Here is a 13,891-nt window from a genome sequence, read left to right on the forward strand (position 1 = left end):
AGATTTTGGTGGTGATTGGGAATCAAGGCTGCCATTAGTAGAGTTTGCCTACAACAACAATTATCAATCTTCTATTGGCATGGCACACTTTGAAGCACTTTATGGGAAGAAATGTAGAACTCCCCTACATTGGGATGAAGTTGGGGAAAGAATTTTAATTGGGCCTGAGATCGTCTCCAACACAGTTTCCTTAGTTAGCAAGATTAGAGAAAGATTGCTAACAGCTCAAAGCATGCAGAAGAGTTATGCAGATAAGAAGCGTCGGGATATAATATTCAACAAAGGCGACCATGTGTTTCTTAAAGTATCTCCTTGCAAAGGTATCATTCGGTTTGGAAAGAAGGGAAAATTGAATCGAAGATATATAGGACCTTTTGAGATTCTGGAGGCAGTTGGTGAAGTTGCATATAGATTAGCATTGTCTCTGAGCCTTGCTGCTGTTCACAATATTTTTCATGTGTCCAATTTGAGGAATTACATTCCTAATGCCAACCATGTGATTCAGTATGAAGAAGTTCAGTTAGCAAAGGATCTATCTTATGAGGAGAGACCAACCCAGATCCTGGCCAGACAAACCAGGAAGTTAAGAAATAAAGAAGTAAATATGGTCAAGGTGCTTTGGCACAACATTTCAGTAGAAGATGTCACCTGGGAAGTAGAGCAGGATATGCAGCAAAACTATCCTGAACTGTTCCGTAAGTAAATTTCGAGGTCGAAATTTTTATAAGTAAGGTAGAATTGTTATGCCCAAACTCATCTTTTTCTGTTCAAAAAGGCTAGTAATGTCAAGGGTGCAATTCTGGAATTGTTCACCCTTATGTCTTTATTTATGGGTCATTTTAGGAAGAGACTTATATTATTATTACTAGGGGCTGAGATATAAAAAGGCTGTGCTAATTATATTATGGGACAGTTTGTAGGAAGAACCATGGTAGAAGAGGCTCACACTTAATACTTAGGAATAGACTTGCTGCTGATATTATGAATTGGGATAAAATTGTTATGTGTTAAATTATAAATATAGCCAGAATGTATAAGAGACATGGTATACTGGAGGCTTTTATTTTTACTTAGCCAATTTTTAATAAAATCAGCAAGTTGCATGGACCCATGTAAGGGGACACACCAGAATAATTAGGATAAGTTTAATCCTAATTAATTCCCTCTTTAGTCAATAATTAAACCAACTTGCCTATTAATTAATTTGGACACATGGCATCCTAAAAACACCCCATCATAACCATTTGCATGCCTTCCATTTAACCTAACTGCATGCAATCCACCTTGCATATCAGCCCTTTAAATATACCCTTAGCCATTTATTTTCTTCATCAGCAAATTTCATTTTCTCTCTATATAAGCCAAACTTAGGAGCTTTGAAGAGAAGCAAGATCAACCCTAGCAAAGACTATCTTCTTTATCCAATTTCGAAATTAAGACAAGTCTTTCTCAAAATCACTCTTAAAACCCACACATAGCTATTTATATCAAGTACTTTCTGTCCAGATTTTCATATATGTTTGAAATATATGTTTTTATGGCATAACATGGGTTTTATAGACCAATCTGGTTTATAAACATACTGTTTTATCAAGCATAACAATGGTCATCATATTTTCTAGAAAATACTAGGGTTTCTTGATTTGTTAAGTATAAACTTTTATAAAACAGAAACCCTTAAGGTTTATGCATACATGGGCGCATACTATTATGGATGAATGAGTATTGACGGAAAAGGGAGAAGGTTGGCTGGTATGAGCTCTAGTCATCCAATTCCACATGTACTGGCTGGATTATTTATGGGACCAGAGTATTTGGCATTAGCTCTAATTACTGTTGCCCAACTAAAAGACGGTCCAAACAGGTTTAGGGCTTTTAGGGATGGACTCCTAATTGTGCCTTTTCCAAATACGGCTCAAACAGATTCCTAGCCTTCAGGATCAGCTCTGAATGGTGTAGGGTCAAACATGGCTCAAAATGTTACTGTACAGGCCCATTAACTCATATTTTCTAAACATGCATATGGCTTTTTATGGACTGATCATCTTTTAAAGAATGAATCTTTTATGCATACATCTTTCTTTTTAAAAGCAAAGCATCCCAGCAGGTTTTACAATATTTAATTGCTTGTTGAGTCTTTCGACTCATTATGTTGTGTGTGGTGTAGGTACCCAGCCTTAGTTTTTGTACACTTGAAGGAATGAGGCTTGGAGAGGAGCAAGCTGTGGGAGAAAGTGTGGGAGGAGGGACCGAGGCTGTTAGATTTACTTGTCTTTTGTATCAACACTTAAAGTTAAATAAAGGTACAGGTTGAGTAGTATTTATTAATATATGAGCAGGGACGTCTCACTACCTCTCTTACTGGTGGTAGACCATTGATGTCTTCAGGAAACACACTATGAAAATCTCTTACAACTTTGATGTCCTCTACCCTTGGTCGCTGAACTCCTAGCATAGCATAAGAAATAGCCAACACTCCTGGAACCCTGATTACAATAGTTGTTGAGCTTTAAAGGAAGGATTGCATTGACGCGTCGCTCTAAACTGAAAGGTTCTCCCATCTTGATCGGTTAAAGCTACTGTCTTTTTCTTATAGTTTATTTGAGCCTCATGACGGGTTAGCCAGTTCATTCCTAAAATGACATCAAACCAGCCATTTCTACTATCACAAGATTTAATAGCATCTTTTGCTTTTTAATATGTGTCTTACAGGCCCTAACATACTTATTAGTATTTAAACTTGTGTCTGATGGTAGAGAAATGTTATACACAGTCTTAGTTTAATTAGGTTTTAAACAAGATTTTTGCACAAAGCTTACAGAAACAAAAGAATGTGTTTCCCTAGTATCTATTAAAGTATTAACTAAGGTGTTAGCAATTAGAAGATTACCCGTAATGATGGTGGAATCTGGATATACTTCTTCTTAATTCATTGCGAACATCCTACCCGGAACAATATCCTTCTTCTGGGGGCAGTTCCTTAGAACATGCCCTTGCTTATTGCAGTTAAAATAGAAGTTGGTCCCAATCAAGCATTCTCCTTGGTGAAACCTCCCACATCGAGTACAGTTTGGGTTTGTTATAATGGGAAATCTGCTTGGCGCTGCTGCTGGCTTAGAAGATTGCAATCTCTTCTGTTGTTGTTGCTGCTATTGTAGCCTTTGAAAATATTGACCCTGGTATGCATTCCTTACCTACTTTGGTGGAGCATATTGATTAAAAGACTACTGAAAAGGTCTTTTAGAGCTGGGTCCTTGAAAATCCCTTCCAAAATAGTTGTTTCTCTTAGCTTGGGACTCCTTGATAATATCAGCACTGTCCTTTTCTGCCATTAGCGACTTCTTAATTGTTTCTCTCATAGTAGTTGCTCCACTAAGACGCACGTCCCTTTTGATAGTAGCATTGAGCCCCTCCATAAAATGGTTAAGCTCCATTGAAGCACTCCCAAGAATCATGGGAGCAAAATATCTCCCCCTTTCGAATTTCTTTACATATTCAGCCACACTAGCTTCACCTTGACGGATCTCCAAAAATTCACGGGCCAACTTATTTCTAGTGCTAAGGGTGAAATATTTACCATAGAAGGTGTCCTTGAAGTCTTCCCATGTCACAGCAGAAAGGTCTAAAACAGACTTTGCTCTTTGCCACCAGATGCGAGCATCGTTTCTAAACATAAAAGTTACGCACCGCACACTATCCCCATTACTGATTTTCATGAACTCAAAGATTGTTTCCAGGGACTGAATCCATTCTTCAGCAACTATGGGATCGGTGCTTCCCTTGAACTCAGCTGGTTTGAAGTCCATGAATTGTTTGTTTACCTGCTGCTGACCTCCATCTAGGTTGTTGTTGTTATTGTTATTGTTCACATTGGCATGGAACATTTCGCGCATTTCGCGCATTTCAAATTATAAACTCAACATTGTGAAGCTAGCTTCGTTAATGTTATAATTTCCGTGAAGTTAAAATCGCTTCATGAATGAATAAACATTTTCACATTCATGAAGAGATGTTTTTCAATACCTTTGTCCGGTAGTAACGATTAAAAATATGGGTACAAGAAGAGCAGAATGTGAAATATAATCATTGAAAATTATAAACATAAATAAATTATAAGTGCATAAAGTGAAAGTACACTAATTAAAATTTATTTATACATACAACTCTAAAATCATAATCTAATTGATTTCTTTAAGTTAATCTTATTGACATTGTGGTCTGACATAAGAACTTTATATAAATATTTGATCCTCAGTGTACTCAAAATTTCTTCGACCTTCAAAATAACATTCTGTTTTTAAATTCATAAACGAAGCTAGCTTCACAAGTTATGAAGCGATTTTAACTTCACATAAATTATAACATTAACGAAGTTCAAAATTCACAAGGTTGAGTTTTTAATTTCATAAAAGAAGCTAGCTTCACAAGTTCAGTTTTTAAATTCATAAACGAAGCTAGCTTCACAAGTTATGAATCGATTTTAACTTCACAGAAATTATAACATTAACGAAGCTAGCTTCACAAGGTTAAGTTTTTAAATTCATAAACGAAGCTTGCTTCACAATCATTCATTTTATGGCACCTAGGCGAAGAAGACTTCGCTTGAAAATATTCTATTCATTACGTTTTACATGGCGTCTGGGCGAAGGACGGTTCACTCGAAACTAGTATATTCATTCCTTCTTACATGGCGCCTGAGCAAAGTATGCTTCGCTCGATTCTCTAGACATATAAACTAATTGAAGCGAAGTATGCTTCACTGCAAAGCGTCTCTTCGTAAATAAAAATTTTAAATTTGTTAGATAAAATTAGACCGATTCACAGAACTTAACATAAATAAACCTTCCATGCAGGAACAAGGAACCAGACCGGTCAAACAAAGGAACCGGCTAAGAAGACTAACTGGTCAACTCATTAAACCGACCAGAACATTTGGAAAATCACCGCACAAAGAAAGGATCGGCCAAAGCTTAAAACCGGAAATACCAGATAGCCGATCAACCACAAGGCAAAGAAATAACCGGAAGTTGTCCGGTTAAACCAACCACACCGGAAGCCATCCGGTTAAGTCGAATGACCGACCAAGTACAAGAAGACACTTCGGGTATCTGTTGAGTATGATATCAAATGAACAGACTGAACACTTCCATATCCATACAAGTCTGAGGAAAGTCTGCAGGCTACAGAAGACAGTCCTACAGGAATTTTCCACTTCGGGATAAATCAGAAAGGAGATCTTCCAAGTACAGACAACTGTTTAACAGACAGTCACCACATTGAGTAAAAGACAAACCTAGCAGGTTAGTCTTACACACCGGAAGAACAGACTGCCAAGTCTGTGAGATTGACCGCCAGGTCTGAAAAGATGACCGCAGGGTCTGAATCACTGAATCACTGAACCTCTGCTCAGCCAATCAGATTCAAGGAAGTGAAATATGACCGTTGGCATATTTCACCTATAAAAGGAGCAGTTGAAGAAGAGTAAATGCGGCAGATACAAGGGACAAATTGAGACAAGTGAGCATTTAATTTACAAGTGATAAGGCTGTGTTGTTCTATCTCTAGAAAGCCTAAGTGCTAAAGTTGAAGTGTGTATTTTACAATTTCGGTGTAAATTGTACGAGTGTTATCAAGCAGGAAATAAGTCTCGATCGGATTGTATTTGTATTCCTTAGTGAATATCCTTCTCGCGGTTTCGAGAGGAAGGGGTGACGTAGGAGTTTTATCTCCGAACATCCATAAAATTTGTCTTGTTATTTCACTTTCTGCCGGTCCCTTTTCCTAACCGACCTGTACTAACTTACCGACACCGCTCTAACCTATTTAACTCTATCAAAACCGGATCAACAGGTTACAAAAACCGACACATCAATCTTCAAACCTTCATCATCCGAAACCGGTTCTGCCTATCATACAAGTGTGCTGCTTCAACCTGAAACAAACCTCTTCCGCGCTTGAACCTAGTTCAAGGGTTTGTGACAGTTTGTGTAGTATTGAAACCCCGGTGTTAATCTCTAACCGGATTAATCACCACCCTTTAAGTGAGACGCGCTAACCGGCCCAACCCCGGTCCTCCAGCCGCGACCTATATCCTAACAAAAAATTTTTATATAAAAATAAGTAATTGAAGCGAAGTATGCTTCACTGAAAATCGTCTCTTTATAAATTTTTTATTTTTAATATAAAAATATTTTATTTTTATTAATTTTTGTATTTCACATACATGAATAAATGTTTTTACATGATAGGTAAACGGTCTTTACATGGATGTTTAGGAGGTTTTACATGAACGTTAGAGTATTAAATTAATTGAAGCGGAGTATGCTTCACTGCAAAGCGTCTCTTCGTAAATAAAAGTTTTAATTTTGTTTTATATAAAAACAAGTAATTGAAGCGAAGTATGCTTCAATGAAAATCGTTTCTTCATAAAACTTTTATTTTTAATATAAAAATATTTTATTTTTGTTCATTTTTGTATTTCACATAATGAATAAATGTTTTTACATGATAGTTAAACAGTCTTTACATGGGTGTGTTGGAGGTTTTACATGAACGTCAGGGTATTAAAATTAATTGAAGTGAAGTATGTTTCGCTCTAAAAGCATTTCTTCATTCCTATCAACGGGGCGCCTGGGCAAAGTATGCTTCGCTCCTTACCGCTTCTCTTCATTCCGCTTACATGTCGCCTTGAGCGAAGTGAGTTTCGCTCAAAACAATATATCTTCATTCCTGTTGACATGGAAGCTAGGGGAAGGAGCTTCGCTCCATACGTTATCTAGACATTCCGTTAACGTCGTTTGGGATGAATCTGGAATGAAATATGGGTTCCGAATTCTCTGTCCCTTCTCTTCAACCTAACTTCATTTATTAATATAATAATGCTCTTGCATTCCGCAACAGGAGAAAATGTCAATCGGTAGCAGAAGATCCAGATTGGAAATATATCAAATGATGGTAATATTAAACTAACATATTAATTACATCTTTTAGTCTAGCGACTATAAGAGGTAAATATCTCCAGCTTTCTTGAGAGTCCTGGCTATAAATGGTTAATTGTGTTTGCATGTTATGTGATTAACCACATGTGTTAACCTCATTTGACCACATTTTTAAATTCCAACCAAAATATTAAAAGCTTTTGAGAAATTGAAGAAGACACAAGGTTGATTAAAATAACTAAATTAAATTGAAAGCTAGTTTATAAGATACGAATTGTTTGATTAATTAATCATAATGATAATTAATATTATATAAATTCATCATCTACCGATTGCTTTTAAATTATATTCATAGATTAGAATTTACAGTTAATAATTAGTAGTTAATTTTGACTTAGTAATAAAAATGTTAATAGTTCTTTAAATTTTTTAACTTTATTGATGCTTACACTATTTATAAAATAATTTTTTTTTTTTACTGATTTTGCATTAATTTGATCCAAAATATTTTAGTCGATAGAATCAAAATATACTCAGGGCCGGCCCGGGGTAAGCCCGGCAAGCCCTCGAGCTAGGACAGCCTATTTATTAAAAATAGTAAAGTTTTAATAAAATATATTGTAAAGTATGAATATATTATAGTTTAGTGGTTCTAGATAAAAATTTAATTTTTTTTTTATTATGGGTTCAAACCTCACCAAAAACCATTTTTTTTTTAAAAAAAATTTTCTACCGGAGGCTGGGGCATCCAAAACTCGGGGCCGACTCTTATGTACTGTGTCATAGGATGTTTGTCTAATAACTTCCATTTTAATTTTGTTGTCAGTGCATTACTTAATTTCCTTGATAAGAAATTTTGAGCTTTTGAAAAAACAAAAACAAAATTGTTAGTTGCTGGATGCCTCTCTCTTATTAAGACGAAACGTCAAACATATTTGGTAACAACATATCTTATCATTAGTGTCTTACTATATACCATATATGATCTCTAGTTTTACTAGAGAGTTTTAAGTGGGTATTATTTTATCTCTTACCATCCCCTCAACCTTTTTTTTAAATGACTTATAATCATTTCATTAAAAATATCCCAACCTAGATAAACATTATAATGTTGCCACAACATACTCTTTGTTGAGACACTTATGAGAAAGTTCTATTTAAAAACAATTTCTCAAATGTCTAATTATATTTTGTATTTTCATCTTAATCAACATTCAATTGAAATTTATCAAAAAATCTTCTCATCAAAATTCAGACCAAAGCTCCAACTCTATAAAGTGTTTTCCAAAAGAATGGATGAATCAACTCACTTCCCTGATTAGGATGGACTAAGTAGGCCACTATGGTAATCTAAATTTTTGTTCACCTATCACAACAATCAGGTATCTTTTTTTTTCTCTTTTTCTTCTTCTATACCAAATATTGACGATGTTATTTTTACAAACATGTCACCTATATAATAATCAAATTAAGAACTATCGACCCCAAGATATTTAGCCTCTTGCAATCCCAACTCGTATGCCAATGGTAGTATAACAAGTTAAGAACTAAACAGGCTAAAACTTCTCAATCAAAACCCTTTTTGGGTGTCTTAAAAGGGAAGCACTGATTATCATAACATAGATTTTCTCTCCAAATGGTGAGTAAAGCAAAACAAAAGAGCTCGAGTCATCCTCCAAAATAGAGAACACAAGCAACTTATTATCACCATTTTACCTAACTAACTACCATTGTTGGCAAAACCATAATTATAGCTCATAATGATAACATCCCGCTCTCGATCTAGTTCAGGCTGCAGCAGATCTAGGAACGGGATTAATGTTGTCTGATGGTGGTAATGTCACAGATCTTAGTAGTTCCAATGAAAATACTAGCCCCAAGAAATGAGAAAGGATAGTGTTTGCTGATGCCTACAACAAGAATTTAAACATTGCTAAGGCCTCATAATTTGATGTGGATTATTTGTTATTTTCTATTCAACCAAGTCTCTACTTATTGTCCTATAAGCCAGACCCAGTGCATCAAGATAACTGTAACTTCAGAAAAGAACAGTAAAAGGACCCAATACCTGAATAAGGAAAACGTCGAGTGCAAGAACAGGGTTGTAGCCAGGAGGGACACCCTGGAAATAGGGATTAGCGGATGAAGTAAGAGCTTTCGCCACCAATGAACCTACTGTAGCTTGCATTCCCAATACAGCAGCACCCATGCCTAGAATGTTTACAATTATTCCATTTTTCAACCTTTTCACAACATCACCACGAGGGGGAGCCTGAACAACAAGAAAATTAAAAGGATCATAAAGTAGTTCATGATTATAGGACTAGCTCATATCTTCATCAGTGAGAGCTTTAATAGTTTGAATATAATTTTATTCATCCAATGTCGTGTTTGATAACACAACTTAATTTAATAATTGTTATTAAAATTGGTTTTAATTCAATAAGATATGAAATTCATAACTCATACTAGAGAAGGAGCATCCATAAAGACAATTTTAACCCCAATAAATTAATCAAATTATGTCAATATAAGGGTAAACATGTCTTTAATCAATTTCCGACATTAGTTTAATATTTTATCAAATCAACTTACATATCGAAAGTATTTAAAATTTACATATTTTAAGTTGGTTTATTCAAGATTTAGTTTACACATACATTCATTTGGCCCTAAAATTCAATATGCAACATTCACCACTTGATTTTTCAATCAGCAAATGCACCATAACTCTTACTTTTTCTCTATTTTCATATGAAAAGGATTTACAAAAATTGGAAAAATTGAACAAGATCGGTTCTCGTTTTCAAAACCAAGAAAACATACAAAATTAAACGTCATCAGCGAATACAAATACAGTTAGAATCCTAATTGCATGTGTCGTGGATAAACATTGGACCCCATTCTTTGCATAACTCTTTCTTTTTCAAGGACGAAGAAATAACAAAATGGAGAAAATTGCTCTTCTAAGTCATTCTTGATTAGATCTACTTAAACTCGTGTTAGCATGATTAGAGTAGTAAAGCATTGCATATATGTGGTTCTAATAACTTTAAGACTTAGGTTTGTTCAATTGAAACTGGAATTAAAATTTTATAACAAGTCAATTATTAATTTTGGAAAAATCATTAGATCTGTAATTATTAAGGAAACTTATTTAATATTCTTCTTGTATATTTTTACTTTTACTTTTTATTATTAAATATATATCACAAAATTAATCAAATATGTTTGGTATGCCAGAATTAGAATTGGAATTTGAGGTCCAATTCCAATTTTCCAAATTCTTTGTTTGGTTAATGACTTAAAATAAGGAATTGGAATCTTAATTGTAATTTCAATGGAATTAAAAGTATATAGTTTATTATGTTTCAGTTTCATCCATCTCATTTGGAAATTGCAATTCTATAATTTCTCCAAATATAAAAATTGAATTGTTCATTTAATTCTTATAAATTGCAAATATACTAAAAATTACACATCAAGCATAGATTTAACTTTTTTTTTCTTAATTTCTTGTTTAATATTAAGATATGTAAATCATAAGATTAATAAAATACACTACCTAAGAAATTTTAAATAAATACATAATAAAACTAATAAACTTAAAGAAACAGGCAAATAAAAATAATAACAAGAATAGGAATTGTACAAAGTCCCAATGTTGAAATTAATTTCTTCTATGAACTAACTGAAGATGAAAAAAACATTGATTTCAATTCGATGCAATCCGATTTTGATTCTGATTCATTATTTCAAGTACTCAAAGAAACAATAGAAATAAAATTGAACCCGTAGCCCAAGTGATTTGTTTGAAATAATGTTTCAGGATTAGAGTCTCCTCCTTTGCTAAGACCTCATCTGGCATGTGAAAAATTAAAGAGAGCCTCCATAACAAATCTATAAATATAAGGAGGTCAATTTTATAAGGATAGAAGTTCATTTTATTTTTGGAATAGCATCAAAGGCGAGTTTTGCTTTCTCTAGGTGTGTCGGTCTTCTTTTGCTTCTTGTTCTTTTAAAAATGGCTCAAAATACTTCCCACCGCAGGTTATTGGTTAACTTGAAGTAAATCATCTCTACACAATTTCTTGAACTTCCTAATCCTTAGGCAAAATATTCTTTTCATTCTAAAATGGATGTCAAACATTAACAGAGTTAACCAAGAAAATGACCACTTGAAGTAATTTGGGACAATTTTAAAAGTTTAGGAAGCAAATTAACATGTTGCAAATTGACGGAGCAAGAACGAGCTTTACATATAAATTCAGAAGGAAAATGAGCTTCTTTTAAATTAAGAAGCTTTAAAACATTTTATAAACACCTAACATACACTCACGGCAGTTATCTTAGATTATCCTTTGAGGTATTTATAAGGAGTCAATTTTATAAACACCAAACATACATAATAGAATAATAGATAAGGAAAACATGGGGAAGTGGTGAACATACCTTTGAGGGCTCATTAGCAGTTCTCCTAAGCTTATCAGACAATCGGATGTACCCAAATGACCAAAATACAGAAACAAAAGCAGCAGCCATTCCACTGGCAGTGGCATAGAAAGTGCCAGGAGAAGTGATTCTCCCTGTTACCACTACTGAAAATGACAATATCACAGCAGCCACCACAGTACAAACCAGCTGACCCCAAAATCCTAAACTGCCCAATCTCCTGAAGTATCTTGATGTACTCTCTAACCGTTTAGCAACCTACATTCATACCAGATTTGCAACTCAATTAATAACATATTTAGATACCACTATTTGATTCAATAAAGAATATGTGTTGGATAAAACTGAAAATTAAGTGTTTAATGCTAAATACTGAAAATTAAATGTTGAATTAGTTAAAATAAATCTTGAATAAACCAAATGAAAATATCTACATATTAAATACTAGGTGGGTAAATTGGTTTGATAAAATTTGAAACTAATGTCTGAGAAAATACTTACAGACTATTTTACCTTTAGAGAGAAGCTATATGATGAATTTTGAGGATTAAGTAGTATTTTGGACACTCTTATTATATCACCAAGTTAAATTATTCATAGCTGCTAAATTAAGCAAGACTTTTTAACTTGAATGTTTTGGTTGAACTTGTTCTAAATCTAAATAATTAAAAAAAAAACATAAAAGGAAGTCTCATTTAGCTTGGCTCATGGTTCTTGGATTTGAGTCTTCATAACCATTTTACAAAAAAAATTGCATAACAGTCATCAAATGAACTTAGTTCAAATAAATACTTAATTATTTAGATTAAGCATTTGATTCAACTGAAAATTGAGCGTTTTAATGTTGAATACTAAATTGTAATTGTCGAATGAGTTAAGTATCTAAAAGTAGAATAAACCAAATAAAAATATCAAACTGTAAGTACCTAGTGACCTAAGGTAAGTTGATTAATTTTCAAGGTTAAATCTGATTCTTGGATCCACTTCCTAGATTACTAAGTTAAGTTCATTAATAACTTATTGAATTAAGCCATGTTATTTTAGCTTAACTTTCTAACTTAATTTAAGATGAATCTAAATAATAAGTGATTTTAAATAATAGTTTAGTATCAAATGAACTAATCAAAATATTTAATATTTATTTTAAGCAATTGGCCTCGATAAAGAAAGATTTGTATTTGACCAAAAGCAATCAAATGCAATCTTTTGGTCTTTAAGGTGTTTTTTAGATGAACTGAGGGGAGATGTCATGAGTTATTATTCTATTCTACAAGGCTCAATGTGCTATGTAATGGCTATATTATATAGAGCCCGCTAAGAGTAGTATATAATGTGTAAGATTAGGGTTAGGTGGATTATGTAATGAATGAATATCAAGATTGTAAACTCATATCCGGGCTATGGAGTACTTATCCTAGTTTCTCGTCTAAAGGCTCAAGTCATTCATTTCCCACCTGTTATCCCATCTCATTCTCTAACCTGTTACAGAAAGTCTAAATATAAAATGGTTTTTGTTTCAATCTTTTTTTTATAGACTCAACATTATGAATTGAGAAATTATCTCAATGTAAATGGAGTTCATATTCTTGGCACTCAACTTCTAATCATAATGAATTGAGGGGTTGTCTCAATCTTAATGTTTTGATGAGATCTTTTAATTTCTGGAGACTGATTATTATGAATTAAGGGATAGTCTCTCAATCTTAATGGCTGGGGCTGGAGTTTGGTATTTAGGATTGAGACACTAAACATTATGAATTGAAGAAATGTCTCACTCTTAATGTTTTGTGTGCTTTAAACTAAAAAATAATAATAATAAGTTCTTAGTGAAGATCAAGCATTATTTCGTTCACTTCTTACTTAATATCTCTACTCTATATATAAATTCTTTAATTCAATTATGACATTAATCAAATGTGAAATGATAGATCTCCATACTTTGGAGTTCTTCTATGTCTTATGTATTGTTCTATTATATATTTAATTCCATCAGAAATCGACACAAATTATCATGGAACATTAAAATTACACAAATTTAGTGACAATTTTAAACTAATTGGATCAAGATTCTGGCAAGGAATATACATAACCTAAATGAGGGAGATAGAGAGATAACCTGAGACAGTTTCGTCTTATCTAATTCTTCGCTTGATTGAGAATAACCAGCCGAAATTGGCGATGATAATTGAAGCGGTACTCTCTTTCTGATACTTATATAAGGCGGCGAGGAGGAAAACGTTCGTGATTGAGAGTAGAACTGCCGAATTCGTACGGAGCATAGAGAAGAATACGAAGAGAGAGAAGAAGAGGTATAGTCGTGTTTAAATGATAGAGCGGGTGGAGGAGGCCGTCGACAGTGGGGCGCGAAAGCTGTCGGCGTATTAAATGTCGGCGACACAGTCGGAGCAGCGGCTAGGCGGGCTGTCGGTAGTAGCAGAGTTTGCATGATGTAGATGAAAGTTTAGGTCGGAGTGAGCTGGAGGGGCATCCCTGCATATAGT

General features: G+C 33.9%; 2 protein-coding genes across 2 annotated transcripts; both read right to left on the reverse strand.

Moving 5' to 3' along the window:
• Window positions 1-3,224: 3,224 nt before the first annotated feature.
• LOC124913404 lies at window positions 3,225-3,893 on the reverse strand. The gene has a single exon (XM_047453986.1). It carries the CDS (start codon window positions 3,891-3,893, stop codon window positions 3,225-3,227), a length of 669 nt encoding a protein of 222 aa, XP_047309942.1.
• Window positions 3,894-8,478: 4,585 nt separating this feature from the next.
• LOC124911807 (protein TIC 21, chloroplastic-like) lies at window positions 8,479-13,891 on the reverse strand. Its single transcript, XM_047452326.1, has 4 exons — window positions 13,507-13,891; window positions 11,391-11,648; window positions 9,007-9,210; window positions 8,479-8,848 (listed from the first exon to the last, which is right to left on the reverse strand). Exons 1-4 carry the CDS (start codon window positions 13,834-13,836, stop codon window positions 8,726-8,728), a joined length of 915 nt encoding a protein of 304 aa, XP_047308282.1. The 5' UTR covers window positions 13,837-13,891; the 3' UTR covers window positions 8,479-8,725.

Source organism: Impatiens glandulifera, chromosome 8 (genome assembly GCF_907164915.1).
Source record: "Impatiens glandulifera chromosome 8, dImpGla2.1, whole genome shotgun sequence".
Taxonomy (NCBI): Eukaryota; Viridiplantae; Streptophyta; class Magnoliopsida; order Ericales; family Balsaminaceae; genus Impatiens; species Impatiens glandulifera.